The sequence below is a fragment of the Lissotriton helveticus genome, chromosome 4_1 (assembly GCF_964261635.1).
Source record: "Lissotriton helveticus chromosome 4_1, aLisHel1.1, whole genome shotgun sequence".
Lineage (NCBI taxonomy): Eukaryota > Metazoa > Chordata > Amphibia > Caudata > Salamandridae > Lissotriton > Lissotriton helveticus.
This window is the reverse complement of record NC_136063.1, coordinates 133,506,153-133,521,986: the sequence shown is the minus strand read 5'-3', so window position 1 is coordinate 133,521,986 and position 15,834 is coordinate 133,506,153. Positions and strand designations below refer to the sequence as shown.

The 15,834-nt window shown below is 47.1% G+C and overlaps 1 protein-coding gene across 1 annotated transcript in view; it reads left to right on the top strand.

Annotated features, from left to right (window-relative positions):
* LOC144827959 (uncharacterized) overlaps window positions 1-15,834 on the top strand; it is a 1,280,260-nt gene that overhangs the window by 335,673 nt on the left and 928,753 nt on the right. Inside the window, exon 7 of the mRNA XM_078686117.1 lies at window positions 12,575-12,646. Within this exon, the coding sequence (XP_078542243.1) occupies window positions 12,575-12,646 (72 nt within the window). The remainder of the gene's footprint in view (window positions 1-12,574; window positions 12,647-15,834) is intronic.

Sequence of the window (15,834 nt, the reverse complement as noted above, 5' to 3'; positions counted from 1 at the left end):
CCGTCTTGGCAGTTTCCAGCCCTGAGGTTCTCAACGCCGTTTTCTCAGTCTCCGGCGCCATCTGGTGGATCTTCTTCCTCTCGACTTTGATCGGCGCCAATGCCTTCATCAGAGACTCCAGCGCCTGTGTCTCCGGCACCGCGCTTGGTGCCGCCGACGCCGGTCCCGAAGTTGGGGTCTAAAGAGAGGTTCAGAGGTTGTTGGAAGAGGAAGAGTTTCAGCGGGACGAAGCTGAAGAAGGTGACATTTATGAGACTGTGGATGAGTTTGAGGGCCTTCTAGAGGCCAGTGGTCGGGACACCTTCCCAGAGTGGGAGCTTTCTTCTCCAAAGGCCTCTGCTTCTCTTGATGTGGCGCCTTATCACGCTGTGATCAGAAAGGCTGCTGAACTTTTAGACCTTCAGGCTGAGTTCAGGTCTAATATTCTCACAGAACTTTTGCATTCCCCATCTTCTGTGTTTGTGCCTATTTTGCCTTAGAATAAGGCTTTGACTGAGCCAATTCTTGAGGTGTTGTGGAAGCACCTTTCTAGGTCGGTGGCAAGGAGGTACAGGCCTGCTCCTGGTGATCCTGCTTTTCTTTCTGCACATCCTACTCCGGAAAGTTTAGTTGTGCAGGCTTCCTGTTCTAAACAGTCAACAGGGTCATTTCCTCAGGCTCCTGCAGAAAGAGACGCTAGAAAATTGGACAGTCTGCCAAGAAAGTCTTCTTTTCTTCCAGTATGGCATTGAAACCCACTAATGCTACGTGCTTCTTGGGGAGATATATTCATGCCCTATTGGATTGGGCCAAATAATTGCCTCCCAAATTGCCAGATGGTGATCATGGTTCTTTTTTAGAGGTGCTGGTCGATATTCAGGCTGTATCTCGTCAGGTCCTCCAATCTGGTTTGGATACTGCTGATTCGGTGGCCAGGGTGATGGGTTCCTCTATTGTCACCAGGAGAATGCTTGGCTCAGGTCTTTTGGATTTTTGCCAGATGTGCAGGCTACTCACCTCGATCTGCTGTCCGATGGGGCCTAGCTGTTTGGAGAGAAAGCCGATTCTGCGCTGCAGATGTTTAAAGACAGTAAGGCCACTGCAAAATCTTTGGGTCTTCAGTCTCAAACCCAGGGATTTTGAATAGAAAAGATTCCATAGTTTTGGTAAGGTGGCTTCCTTTCGTGACCGGCAGCAGCCTCAGCAGCAACAGCAACAGCAACAGAATCCTATGTACAGATCTTACAGAGGAAAGGGCGGAGGTCGTCTGCGAGGTGCATCCCTTCAACTCTCCTCCTCCTCTGCATCTTCTCCTGCTCCCACCACTGGTACCACAGGAAAGCAGCTCTAGCCCCATCTTCGAGCATGCTGGTACTGTAGGGGGTCGGGTGTTCCATTTTCTTTAAGATTGGAAATCTATCACTTCAGACCTTTGGGATTTAAATCTTGTGGAAAATGGGTACGCCCTCCCCTTCCGGGAGTTTCCTCCTCCTTACCCTCCTCGCCAGGGCTGGTGTTCAGAGGATCATTTGTTGCTGTTCTGTAGCAGGAGGTCATTGTCTTATTGCAGAAAGGCATGATAGAGGTGGTTCTGGAGCAGGAAAGGGGTCAGGGTTGCTACTCCCGGTATTTCCTGATTTCCCAGAAGGAAGGCAGATTAACGCCTATCCTCTACCTTGTAGTGTAGTTCCTATATTCCCAATAGGCTCTGCGCATTGGAATAATATATCCTATAGATTTTAGGTAGGACTTATGTCAATAGGTCTCTATCGAATACACTAAGGCTCCCACTGACCGGCTTCTCATCCAAACTTAATTGTGTGTGTGCCAGCTAAATCAGAGGTCACTAGAAACTTTCTCGAATTCACAAGAAGGGATTAGTTTCTGACAACCGCATAAACATGACAACTTTGTTTCCCAAGAATAAGAATATATCTCTCAGAGTCGTGGAAACAGTAGATAACTACTTCACTCAGTCAATCGTGCATGCTTTGTTTCTACAGAGTTGCAGAGAAATAGAGAGACGGGCGTGTTCAATAAAAGGTTTATTAAACCGTCTTCTTTCTTATGCAATAGAGATGAACTGCTACAATCGTTAGGCAGAATGCAAAGTATAATGTGTACAGCGAGAATAGTATTATGAAATAATACTGTAAGAGCATTGTATGGTTTCTAAGCCATAAAAATACATACATAAATAACATAGACTAAAATACTCAACTGGTGCTTCTAAAATACGCCTACCCCAATGTACCTAACCTAAGTCTAGTACGTGGGAAGAAGTAAGTATTGTCTTTTGCATAGGTTTAGTTTTGCCAAGAATCTACCAAAGGTTTCTCTAGGTTCTAATCAGCTCCATACCTTTTTAGAATGAAGGAGGTCTGGTATTTCTGTCTCAAGACTCGATTTCCCAACACGGAAGCCGGTAACACTGGAGCTGGATTCTCAGTAGAGAAGGGCAGCTTCCTGATCAGTGCGTCAGCTGGAGAGTCGGCTTCCTTCGGCACTTGCTGTAGCTAGCTACGTCGGGCAAGTAGGTCTTCGAACTGCTCTGAACCACCGTATCTTGCTATAGCAAGTGAAGATATGGTGAAGGTGTTTAGGAATGCCATAGTTTGACGAAAGTCGGGCATATCAACGTCATGAATGAACCCCTGGGGAATAGTTGTTCATGCCTATTCATGAGTTTCTTGGAGAAATCAATATTCAAGCAAAGGGAAGTCCCTTCTCCTTAAGGTCTGGTTTCCAAGAATTCGTTGTGACTTTTGATGAACGGATGGAAGTAGCCATGCCTGTATTTGGGTAGCATGGGCTATGCCTAAATAAGGGCATGATTTCTTATGCCTATATAAGGGCAATGTGAATTATAACTATATAAGGGCATGAATCGGGAAAATTCAATCAGAGCCTAAAACACCATACAACAACGTCAGGGTCTTAAATGTTTTAATCAAACATGAAAAATTCAAGATGTTGTCCCTAGCTCAGGTTCTGCAAGCGCTGCAACAAGAGGACTGGATGGTGTTGATCGACTTGCAGGGTGCATATTTTCACATTCCCACCCTGAAGTCACACAGGAAGTATCTCCGTTTCACGGTAGGGTCTCAGCACTACCAGTTTGCAGTCCTTCCGTTTGGCCTTACTTCTGCGCCTCAAGTCTTCACAAAGGTGATGGAGGTGGTGGCAGCTCATCTCAGGAAGTCGGGGGTTCATGTTTTTCCCTATCTGGACAACTGACTGCTCAAAGCAAAGTCGTCGGAGATGGTGCTACATCATCTGCATGTGACAGCACAGCTGTTGTTTTTTTTTTTTTTTTTTTTAAAACCTTTATTGGTGCAATCAAAGCAGTACAGGCGCAGGCCTACAACCACAGGGGCCGGCCGCAAACTCAGGAGATAGAAACAGGAGCAGTGCAAATGTTTACGGTTCAAGGATTAATCACGTTGTAGTCATAATACGTGGTTGTAGTACAACGAAGCACAAGGATAAGAGAGGTTTCATTTTTATAATATTGAAAAAGAAGCAGAGGCGAGATCATCAAGGGCAGCACCCTACACAATATACAAAAAGAGACGGGAGGGGCGTATCCCTCCGAGCAATCGGGAATCGATGGTGAACAATAAAGCCGAAAATACTCTACGCCCGCCGAAGGCAGGCCAGGAGTAAAGGTCAAACAATGGCGAGCAAGTTAGCGAGAACATCATATGGAAAACCCACCCGTCCAAGACAAGAAAATAGAGGCAAGCGCAGATGCCCGACAGAAAAGAAATGAAAGAGGGAGATACAGCCAACCCCACTAAGAAGGAAGAGAGAAAGGGACCATAGAACAAAACAAACTAAAATAACAAAACACCCCCAACACCCGCCACCCTACATCACCGTAATGGCTATGGCCTACCCCACTAACAGCGTGCCTGTCGCCCCAGAATTACCCGAAAGAAAGGAAATAAAGATAAGAAAAAGAGGAAAACAATAAAGAAAATTCTGAGGAGAAGGGCCGGCGATTCAGTGACCCGGTCCCTCCCACCCCCGCATACTAAAATCGTATAAACAGAAGCCATAGAAAAGTACAAATATCAGCAAGCACATAAAACGCAAACAAGTACAGTCCCACAAGACGTGTCCCTGAATCACCATTAACCAGCAAGAAGCCCCTCCAAGTCCCAAACGAGGTCACCCCTGGCCACTTCTGTTTATAGTAAAAATGTTAAACAGCCTTGCAGTCGGGAGACAACTCAATACAAAAGATTCAATCGTCCCAAGCAAATCAGGTAGCGCCGCCGCCCAACATCGTCCCAGCCACCGAGAAACAACTGACGATGCATGGCGGAGGCCAGAATGCAGCAATACACAGACCACCAACAGTTCCAAGTCCAAAAATAGGTCCGCCAAGCACGGAAAGGAAAGCACGGGATGCTGGAGGCATTGCAGCATAGCCCGGGCCCCATGCGCCATGGATCGTTGGAGCCTCTCCACTTGCTGGTCAGAAAAAGGCCCCGATGAGACAACCACCTGTGGAACAGGTGTGACGACAACTAGCTCAGGAACCACATCCATTCTCGCCCCCAAGACTGTAGACTCAGCCGGGGAACATGACACCTCGACAGAAGGAGACTCATCGGCACCGACTCAGGGGCAAACCACTACGCTACAAAATGGCGGGTCAGTAATGGCAACGATCCTTCCCTCTAAGTCCCGGGATCTTCAGAGCAGAGCAGTCCGCAGGGTTATCAGTGCAGCCAGTATGTGGCTACGCGGAAGCGTTTTCCCATGTAGCCGAATTCCGGGGGTCTCAAGTTCAGCGGTTTTACCGTCCCCGGGAGAGGTGCGTTCCAGGACGCCATCCGCCATTGCAGCCATTTCGTTCTCCGTCACTTCCCCTCCACCTCCGAGTCCAGTCCGACCATCAGAGTCAACAGGTCTCACTGCTGGAATTCGACAGTCGGCGCTTGGTGCAGAAAGGAGAGTCAACAAAAGGCCGGGTGTGCTCCCCGCAGCTCGCCGGGAGCCAGCTGCCGGTTCCCGGCCGGGATTATTAACATGGCCAGGCATCACACCCAGGGGGAACCAGGCGACACGGCATCTCTCCGGCTCGGCGATATCTCGGGTTCACGGGGCAACCCACTATTGAGAGTGGGTTGGTACCAACTCTCCCGGCTCGCGGCTCTCAGGCTCCCACTGACCGGCTTCTCATCCAAACCAGGGCCGCCAACACTACGAATACTGCCGGACGACCTCTGCAATCGTCAGCGCCGCAAAGGCCGGCAAGCAGACGGGGACAGTTCTTCGGATCTACTGCACGGTGGAGCCCCAGAAATAGATGGTAAGTGATCGCTTCTCTTCAGCAACTTAGATCGACAAGCCTCGCTCAGGATTACCGTCAGGATAGACGTGCGGGGAGGAAGGGCCCTCGGAGCCAAGCGTTTATGCGACTGTTCCGATCGCCATCTTGGCTCCTCCCCTACAAAGGCAGCACAGCTGTTGTTGAGGCTTGGGCTTCTCGATAAATGTGCCCAAATCTCACCAGGTGCCCTCACAGCGCAACCTGTTCATAGGGGCAGTACTGGACACAGTTGTGTGTCGAGCTTTTCTGCCTCCGTAGAGAATTCTTGACATTCAGGAGATGATTCCTTGTTTTCATGATGGAGCAGTTGTTCCAGTCCTGAAGGTCCAATGCCTGCTCGGTCTGTTCGCTTCCTGCATTCTGATGGTCAACTATGCACGCTGGCACATGAGGGCTCTCCAGTGGTGCCTCCGCAGCGAGTGGTATCAGCACAACTGAGAGCTCAGGGAGTAGGTCAGTATCTCCAGAGACACTGCAGTGGAGCTGTCTTGGTCGAGTGTGGAGGGCAACCTGTCTCAAGGGAAGCTCTTTCATCTTCCTCCACCGGTGGTCTCAGCGATTACGGATGCCTCCACTTTATGGTACGGTGCTCATCTGGGTTGATCTGGAGACCAATGGCCTTTGCTCTCCGGAGGAAAGGTTGATTCACATAAACCTGCTGGAATTGCTGCCGAAACGTTTGGCTCTCATGGCCTTTCTTCCCTCCCTTCGCAGTTGTTCGGTTCAGTTCCAGACGGACAACCCTACCTCGATGTGGTATATAAAGAAACAGGTAGGAGTAGGGTCATATCTTCTCTGCAGAGAAGCTCTGCGACTCTGGTCCTGGGCTCATGACCATCAGATTTGTGTTATGGCAAATCATCTGACAGGAGAGTTAAATGTTTGTACGAGAGTCTCAGTCGGCGCTTTCCGGAGGTGGTCATCTTCAAGATGTGGCGATTTAATTGTTTGAACCTCTTTACCACGCATGAGAACGCGCACTGCCCGTCATTCTGCAGTCTCCAGTTTCCAATGCTGGGAGCTATGGGTACACTTTTAAGTTGGAATGGAGTTCACAGCTCCTTTATGTGTTTCCCCCCATATCCTTGATTCCTCGATTTCTGAGAAAGATTTGTCAAGACTGGGCCCAAGTCATATTGATCGCCCTGGATTGGCCTGGAAGGATGTGGTACACAGATCTACTTCACCTCTCATCGCTCCTTCCGCTCCGTCTCTCTCACAGTGCAGATATTCTATTGCAGTCTTAGGGGTAGGTTCTACTCCCCCATCTCCAGATAGGGGTGTAGAACCTTCATGCCTGCAACCTGAGTATTTTCTCTCTCCCACCGGATGTTGTGGACTTTATTTTATCTTGCAGGAGACACTCCACCAAATCTATTTATTCCTCCAGGTGTCCAAATTTGTGAAATGGTGCGGAGAGTGGTCTATTGATCCTTTGAAGGCACGTTTTTCTGATGTGCTGAGTTTCTCTCTTTCTTTGGCCCAGCAGGGTTGTGCTGCAGCTACGGTTAAAGGTTATTTGTCAGCTTTGTCAGCTTTCCTTTGTTTGCCAGACCAGCCATCTTTGTTTAAATCTCCAGTTGGTATGAGGTTCATTAAGGGCCTCACCAATAGATTTCCTCCTATTCCCTTTGTTATGCCTCAGTGGGATTTTTTTAAAAATCTTGTTCTCTTTCTCCATTTGAGTCTCTTCATAGTTGTCCGTTAAGGCTTCTGTCTTTCAAAACAGTCTTCCTGATCGCTATTACCTCAGCCAGGAGGGTAAGTGAGCTTCAGGCTCTTAGTTCCAAACCTCAATTTTTAACCATTCATGCAGAAAAGATAATTCTCAGGACCATTGCTGCTTTCCTGCCTAAGGTGGTTACTCCTTTCCATCTAGGGCAATCCATTACCTTACCTACCTTCTATCCTCCCCCTCACTCTTCCAAGGAGGAGAAGATATTTAATCACCTGGATCCTAAGAGAGCTGTCAGTTTCTATCTGGACAGACACAAGGATCTGAGACTGGACGATAATCTCTTCATGGGCAATGTTGGACGTATGAAGGGCAAGGCTGTTCACAAGCGGACTCTCTCCAGGTGGATTGTCTTGTGCTTCAAGGTCTGCTATGCCTTGGCCAAGAAGGAAGGTATTAGCGCTCATTCCACCAGAGCTAAGTCGTCTTCTTCTGCTTTGGCTTGAGGTGTTCCTGTTGTTGACATTTGTAAGGCAGCAACTTGGGCCTCCCTCCACACCTTTGTGAAGCATTACTGCTTGGACTCGGAGGTTAGGAGGGATGGCCATTTTGCAAGCTCTGTGCTTCAGGATTTTTTGGTATAGGTTGGTGGGGACCCTCCTCCGGGAGTGGAACTGCTGTGGGATTCAATTCAAAAGGTGAGGAATCCACAGGCAGATGTATCCATCAGAAGAACAGTTTCCTTACCTTCGGTAATGCTTTTTCTGGAGGATACAGTATCTGCCTGTGGATTCCTCACTGACCCACCCATCTCCCCGATTGCCTTGCTATTGGTTTATAGGAAATGCTTTGTTTCTTTAGCTTTTTCTATTTTTCTTTATATTGTGTGTATTTATGTTTATATTGTATACTGTGTCTACTCTAATTATGTTGTTGTTCCACCCGTTCGCCTCAGAGGCATGGAAAAAATGGGTGGAACTAATGTCAGCCCGCTGAGGAGGTCTACTTGTGGATCCGGTGACGTCATTGCGAGTCGGGAGCGGAGCCGTGCCATTATGACGTCCTCGTCGACGTGGGAGAGCTATAAAAAAGTTTCCGTGGAATGCTGGCGCAGGGGAGAATTCAAAAGGTGAGGAATCCACAGGCAGATACTGTATCCACCAGAAAAAACTTTACCGAAGGTAAGTAACTCGTTCATCTGGAGGTATCACAGGGAGTCTTGCACCAGTGAGGGGAATCCTTGCTAGATATTTTCATCACCGTCAAGAACACACAGTGGCAAAGGTTTTTAACATTGCACAAGACTCACTTGTTCCTCCAAACCATTTGTGATGCCACAATGGTACCTTAACTCGGTATTGACATTCATCACGTGCACGCCTTCTGAGCCATTGCATAGCTGCTCGCTGCATCTCCTGACCTCGATGACTATTGCCCTCATTGTGATAATGTCATAGCATTGCATAAGTGAACATCAAGCACTGTCAGACTAATCACTGTACTACACCACATTTTTTCTGGATGAATTGATGCTGAGGACTCGTGTAATTTTTACCAAAAGTCGTAGCTCCCTTCCATGTTGGACAATCCGTCACTTTTGTTTTTTGTTACCCCAATCCCTCAAAAAAAGAGGACAGGTTGTATTGTTGAGACCCAAATCAGCTTTTAGCTTTTACATAAATTGGTCTAAGGACCAACTTCTTGTGGGGTTCTTCAGAGCTAAAAAAGGGAAAGCTTTGCAGAAGAGTACCTTGATGAGGTGGATAGCCCTCTCCTTTAACATCTGCCATGCATTAGCCATAGAGTAGTCCCTGGAATGTCTAAGGGCCCATTCCACCAGGGCCAAGGCTGCTATTACTGTGTTGGCCTTGATATCTGCCAGACTGCTACATAAGTGTGGGTGCATACGTTCACAAAGAATTACTACCTTGGTAGCCAAGACTGGCAGGATGGTCACTTCACCCACTTAGTTGTTGAAGACTTTTTGGTCTGAGCCCAATACACAGGTTTTACACTTTTAGAAGTATGGTTTTGCTATTTATGCTAAGGTGAGGATTCTGCTGTTGGAAGTATACATCAGAAGAACAAGTTACTCATCTTTGGTAATGCTCTTTCTGGTGGATACTCTAAAGCAAATTCCTCTCTGCCCTCCCACCTCCCTATTCGTTTTAACATTTGCAAAGGTCCCACATAGTTACTATATGTCATCACATAGTTACGAAAAATTGTTTACTTTCCACGTCTGAGAACTCGGAAAGGCAAAAAACAAGGAACTAACGTCAGCTAGCAGGGGTGGGTCTAATATGCATATGGAATCAGAACAGGGCAACACAATTTCACCTTGTGACACTTCTATGAAATTTTCCTCATCAAGTCTGGTGCCTCGGGGGTGTTGTCATGTTTTCTAACCGCGACCGAGGTAGAAAAGCGACTTTTTACCTACATTTGTCCTACTTTGCTCTACATAAAGGTTCTAGCAATGACCTTTTACCCAGCTATGACCTGAACAAATGTCGTCTGGGTTCCTTGAAACTAGCCTCATTTATTATGCATGAGAATTCTTAGCATCATATCTTAATCCCCTGCACATGACGTACATAACAGGATTAACATACTCTGTACAAAAAAAAACGCTATATTCATCCTCATGTGACGGGGCAATTTTGCATAATTATAATTAATCATTCAGATTACTTTACATTATCGCATTATAAACATATCGATCTAGGTTCAACCCCCAGGGCTAATCTTCACTAGGTAGAGAGAGGAGCAGTGGTTAATTTGTAATATAAAAAGTGCTGGGGCTCTCCTCAGGAGGCAGCGCTAACAGAGTAATGTGCTGGTACAAACTGCCTCCTTACTAGTGCCCCTGCACTTATTATTCTGGAGAGGCCTTGGCCTAATGGCTAGAGCTGCCGATTTCGGAGCTGGGGAACCGGGTTTAAGTCTCAGTGTGGCTCAACATTTGGTGATTATGGGGAAAATTGCCTTCCTTCCAATAGGTGCTATAAGATCCGGTGCTGATGATTAGTTGCCAGTGCTGAGCACTGGAAAGCTCAGTCTCAAATTAAGCACTGGAGAGAAGACGCTTCTATGCAAGAAGGTCCCTGCATGCTGAAACTTCAACACGTAGTGGTCTGATATTCCTTCTGGGGTGCCCAATCATGACCAAGACAGGGTCCTTAATTCTCTCCCATCAGGTAATTGGGCTGGCTCTTTCCTAGGGGATTCTTGGCTTAACATCCACATACATGCTAGGTACACTTAGGTGCACTTAGGTAGGGTCTGCATCGTAGTAGTACACAAAGATTACTGTTTTTATATATGCCTGCAGATATTCATTATTTTACCACCATGGTGAAAATGTATCTACTGTTCACTCTTTTGGTGCTTGTAATCTCTTACTTTTGCTTCTGTCTAGTGATTATTGCAGCACATATGTTTTATACTAGAATGGCTCGGGTTCAATAAATACTTATTGAAAAAGTCCCCAACATTTATTCTTTGTATCTCTCTGAGACTAAGTGAACATGATTGACTGAGCGAAAAGTACTGTACTGTTTCCGCGATCCCTGAAGGGTCAACGGTTGTCATGTTCAGTGGTTGCCAGGAACAATTTGCTCCTTGGTAAGGTTAAGGGGCTTCCTGATAGATCTTTTATGGGATAATAAACGTAAAAGAGTGAGACTGACAGCCCTACAGAGAAATTGGGAAGGGGGTGCTTGATGTCCCACGCTTGGAGCTCTATTATGTGGCATCTCAACTGCAACATGCGGTCCCCTGGCTGGATGCTGAAAGTAATTGGGAGACTGATCTGTTAGCAGGTACATATGGTCACTATACCCTACCACAAATCATAATGTGTGGGAGGCATCTGCCTTCCCTGACCCCATTTCTTAGCCGACCTGTCGCTCATGTGTGGGATGTGGTAGTCATTAGAGTAGTGCAGCACGCCCCATACGCTCTGGACATGCCGATTTGGGCAATATGTTTGTTTGCCCTAATCGAAGATTCTATATCTGTACGACATTGGAGAGTGGGTGGATGCCAAACGTCGAGAGACCTATATGCGGATGGTAGATTCATTACCCATGAGAAGGCATAGGAGACCTTTGGACTAAATCCAGCGCAATTTCTACAGTAGGAGAAAAAAACAAGCGTGACCCTTGAAAAATGGCAGGGAATCCCGGCGGAACCGCCCACCATCAATATATTTTCGGTATTGCTCTATATCGTGAACGGCAAAAGATTAATTTCACACCTATACAGAGCTCTATGAGATGACCTACCACACACAACTCTACCGGTAAAGAATAGATGGGATGCTGTACTGGAAGAACCATTATCAGATAAGGAATGGGAAAACGTTCAGGAAGGGGTATACACAGTCAACTCCAATGCCCGTTTCAAGCTCCTACAACACAATATAATACATTCGGTATACGTTACTCCAGCCACTTTGTACACAATTTATCCGAAGCAGTGAGTCCCTGAGATGTAAAGCTTAAGCAGCAGATTTCCTACATATGGTTTGGGCGTGTAAGCAATTGAGTCCGTACTGGGATACTATAGTCACAAGTGTACAGAGGGCGACTGGCTGGATGATTCTCAAGAATGCCCGTCACGTACTTTTGGGTCTTCTCCCAACGCCCAAAAACACAAAATAAGCAGAAGATTTGTCACATTAGGATTAGTAATAGCAAAACAGTGCATAACAATTAGCTGGTTCAGGGCCCGGCACTAAAGATAGAGGACTGTATGAGAGATATGAATGAATGGGCGACTACCGAAAAAATACGAATGAAGGCAGTGCGAATGGACGTTAAAGTGGAGGAGGATCTAATGGAAGGGTCCCAGATGATGGTAGACCTCAATGAAAAACAAGATGATGGTACTCAGGCCATGGAAAATTAAATGGGTAATGGTATGAAACGGCAAAATCAGGACGGATAGAAGGCATGCAGCGGAGATCCACTCTGTTGTTGTGGTGCAAAGAAAAGACACATTTGGACTTAATTGTATGGTATATGCCGAAGGTGGGAAGATGGGGGGAGGGAGGGGCGGGTGTTGAGTTTGGGTTGGCATGACCTATATAGACAGTATACAGTACATAATATGTTAACAATTTAGGCTGAAATAAGTTAACAACGCAGGAAAAAGGGGAAAAACAATGTGTTCCTAAGGTTAATCCTTTTTCCCAACTTGTGGTTTGGATCTCCCAGCAACAGGATGATTTATGTAACAGAATATTTGAGTATGTCGGATGTTACATGATAACACAAATTCCAATAAAGTTAATTTAAAAAAAAGAGGTTAAGCGGCTTAAGGTGGCACCCTTGAGCTAGCTGGTCTATAGGTCGGCATATCCTGCGAGGGTGCCCAGAACCAGTATTGGCACCAAGCCCTCAGTTTCTGTTATCCAACAAACGTGCAGATCCTATGTATTTTTAGGAACTACACAACAGGATGGAATACTAGTTATAGCATCCTTCAGAAAGCGGGTTTCTGAAAGTAAGTAATTTGTTTGTCTGGGATATGTCAGCATAGCTATTAATATAGATGGTTTTTCTTCCTAGCTCCTCCTAGAGGATTTCTTCCTATGAAACTGTGGAGATTTTACCGACGATCGGTAAACAAAGCAGACACAAGTAAGCAATGTGAATTTAATTCAAAAATTAATTGAGTCCTTTAGAATATACTGTAATCGTACAATTATATCCAATGCTTAGTGTTAGTTTGCTTTTCGCTAATAATTGAAATTCCTATTTTATTCCAAAAGCACTCTGAAGAATGGGTCTTCTGGCTCCCTACATTGTATTGTTCCATAGAGGCTGTTGGATCTGTAGATAATGCTAGCGGTGCAGTACTGGGTAAAAAAATTGCCATGAGCAAAGAATTGCCTCTAACATTTATAGGTATCTGATAGAGACATCCAGCCGCAGATCCCTTTAATTTCCCAGGCATCAGTCTGGATCCGGAAGATTTTTCTTTGAGCAGTACCCTTGTGTGCCTGTAGGTGACATTGGTCAGCTCCAATGTTGTTGGCGTCATCTTCAACTTTGTGACTTCTGCCTCACTTACAGCGGTGCCACATCGGCATGCTGACACCAGTTATTTTCTTTCCACACCAGTTAGCGCAGGCCTATGAAGAGAGCTACCCTCTCTCACTTTTTGACAGACTTTTATTGATGTTTTTGTCAAACCTTTTTCGTGTGTTCAGATGCCCAAGAAGACTTCTTGATTCAAGCCATGCGGCACCTGTCACTGTGCGATGTCAGTAATGGATCCACACCTGGTTTGTCTTTGGTGCCTGGAGCGTGAATGCTCCTCAAAGTTATGCTCTGACTGAAAGGTAATGGCTCCAAAAGATTTTAGGGAGCGGTTCCTACAGCTACTTGCGCCCCGGCGCTCAGCACTACGTCGTATGCCCCGGAGGTATTGTTCTTTGCCTGGTTGAGAGTAAGGTCCGGGCACCGATCTGGGAGCGCAAAGTCTTCATCCTCCCACTCAAAGGGGCATATTATTTATCGCCGGCTATCTCTGGAATTTATCGCCCAGTTAGCACGTTATCAACAATGCGCATTGCCGAGGTGATAAAAATTCCAGAGATAGTGGGGATATTGCCGTTTTCCATGGTGGAAAACAGCGATGTCCTAGATGATAGGGCCTATGGTCTTAGCCACACAATCCACCCCCCATGTTAGGTATGCCTTAGTCAGGAATTTAACAGACGTTAGATTCCTGCATTAAGGCAAACTTAACGCGATTTTATATATCGCTAACCTCCTTCATAATATCGCGAAGCTGCCTTCGCGATATTATACCATGTTCTTTTCACAGCCACGCCTCCTTTGCATCTCATTATCGATGCGAGGCGCGTGAACAATTTGGCGATCAGGCGCTAGCTGATGATAATGAGATAATATTATCGCCGCTCTTCGCCCAAAAACGGTCTCTAAAGCGGCAATAATATTATCGTCGCCCCTTGATGATATGCCCCAAAGTCTTTGAGTCATTCAGGTTAGAAGCATAAAATACACAACAAGTCAAAGCGTGCTTTGACTTCTCCCCATTGGTCGACTGATGGGACTGAGGAGTCTCTGCATTCTAGGCCTCGTCCAGCTGCACATGCGCCTGGCTTGGCTCTGCACTTCCCTGCCTTCTCGGGAGCCGGGAGCCATTCCTGCCCAGTTAAAAAGACTTCTATGATGCCACATGTCTCATTTTGGGGGGCCTGACCCTACTGGCTTACCTTCAGGTTCAGTAGGCTCAGAGGGGGTTCTGTCGGGTTCTGCACCAGCGGTTCCAGGCCTAGCACTGATCACCCTCGTGGACCTAGTCCGATGCCGGTCCTGCTACTGCAATCTTGCCTGGTGCCGGCCCCCACTCTGACAGGAGTCCTAACGGGACCTTTGCCCACTGGTGGCGCTAGCCTCATTGTCATCCCTGATGACCCAGAGCCGAACCTGCGCCTACCGTCACCAATTACGGCGCCCACAGAACCCTTTGGTTCTAGATGGATTTCTCAGCCTTCTTCGAAGGGCTAGGCATGGAGGAAGATTGGGAGGGGTCACCAGGCCGTTTACAAGACCAGCCAGAGCAAGAAATGGACTGGTATGAGGAAATAGGTGAGGTCAGTTGACTGGAAACCTCTCCAGAGTCTGGTCTGCTTTCTCCCCCTACTGTGGCAAGGGAGGAGGGAGCCTCATTATCTCTGGTGGTGCAAAGGGCAGCTGAGATCCTGGGCCTCAAGCTCCCTTATTTGGCAGTCAAGACGAACCTCTTGACACAGGTCCTGCAACCGGCTGCTCCTGAATGGAATCACTCCTGTCTTTTAATGAGGCCTTCACTGATGTCCTACAGGGAACCTGCTCCAAGCCCCGCACAGGGGCTCCTGTGAATAGGACAATCCCCTGTTAACACCGCCTTGCACTGGGCAACCCACATTTCTTCACCAACTACCCTACTACCAAGAGCTTGATGATCCAAGCCTCTGCATCATGAGGAACAATCTTTTCTGCACCCCCGACAGAGAATCCAAAAGGCTAGATAGTTGGAGCAAGAAATTATTTTATTACGCCAGCCTTGGATTGAAATAGGTGAACACCACATGCTTATTGGGCTATTATTTCCACTTCCTGTTGAAAATGGTTGGGCAAGTGCTGCCACAGGTCCCGGAGGAGGCCCGGGACATACTCTCCTATCAGACTGAGAGATGCGACATTCGTTGTGGGCTTGACACTGCCGACTGGCTGAGTAGTTTACATTGACGGTGGCTGTACAACGCCATGCCTGGCTGAGATTTCAGACTTTTCTAGGGATGCCCCAGCTTCCCTCAGGGACAGATCTTTAATGGCACCCATCCTTCGGAGATAAATTAGACATGGCCCTGGAGCGCTTTAAGGACCCAAAGGCTACTGCTAAGTTCTTGGGCCTCTCAGTGGCCAATTGTTCCCCCGTATTCTTTTCACCCCTTTCGTGACTATGGAGGAGGCTTTCAGCCACACCAGCCATACCCCAGCCACGAGACCGTTCATGTTCAGAAGCTTATGAGCAGCCATGGATGCTGCTCGTTCTGACCCTGGGGGTTGATCAGCCAGAGGTCAGGTCCTTCCAACCCACCCCCTCATCCCGAACCCTCAGGCTCCAAACCCTTCTAGTCCGTCCCTTCAAGATAATGGGCAGCCAGTCGGTGGCAGGATCAGCCATCACCTCCACCACTGGCAAAACATCACGTCGGACAGATGGTTTCTTCAGAGAGTCCAAAATACCCCCCTCCCCTTTAAGCCCACACTTCCCTCCATACCTACAATTTTCGACCAGCTGATGGAGGATC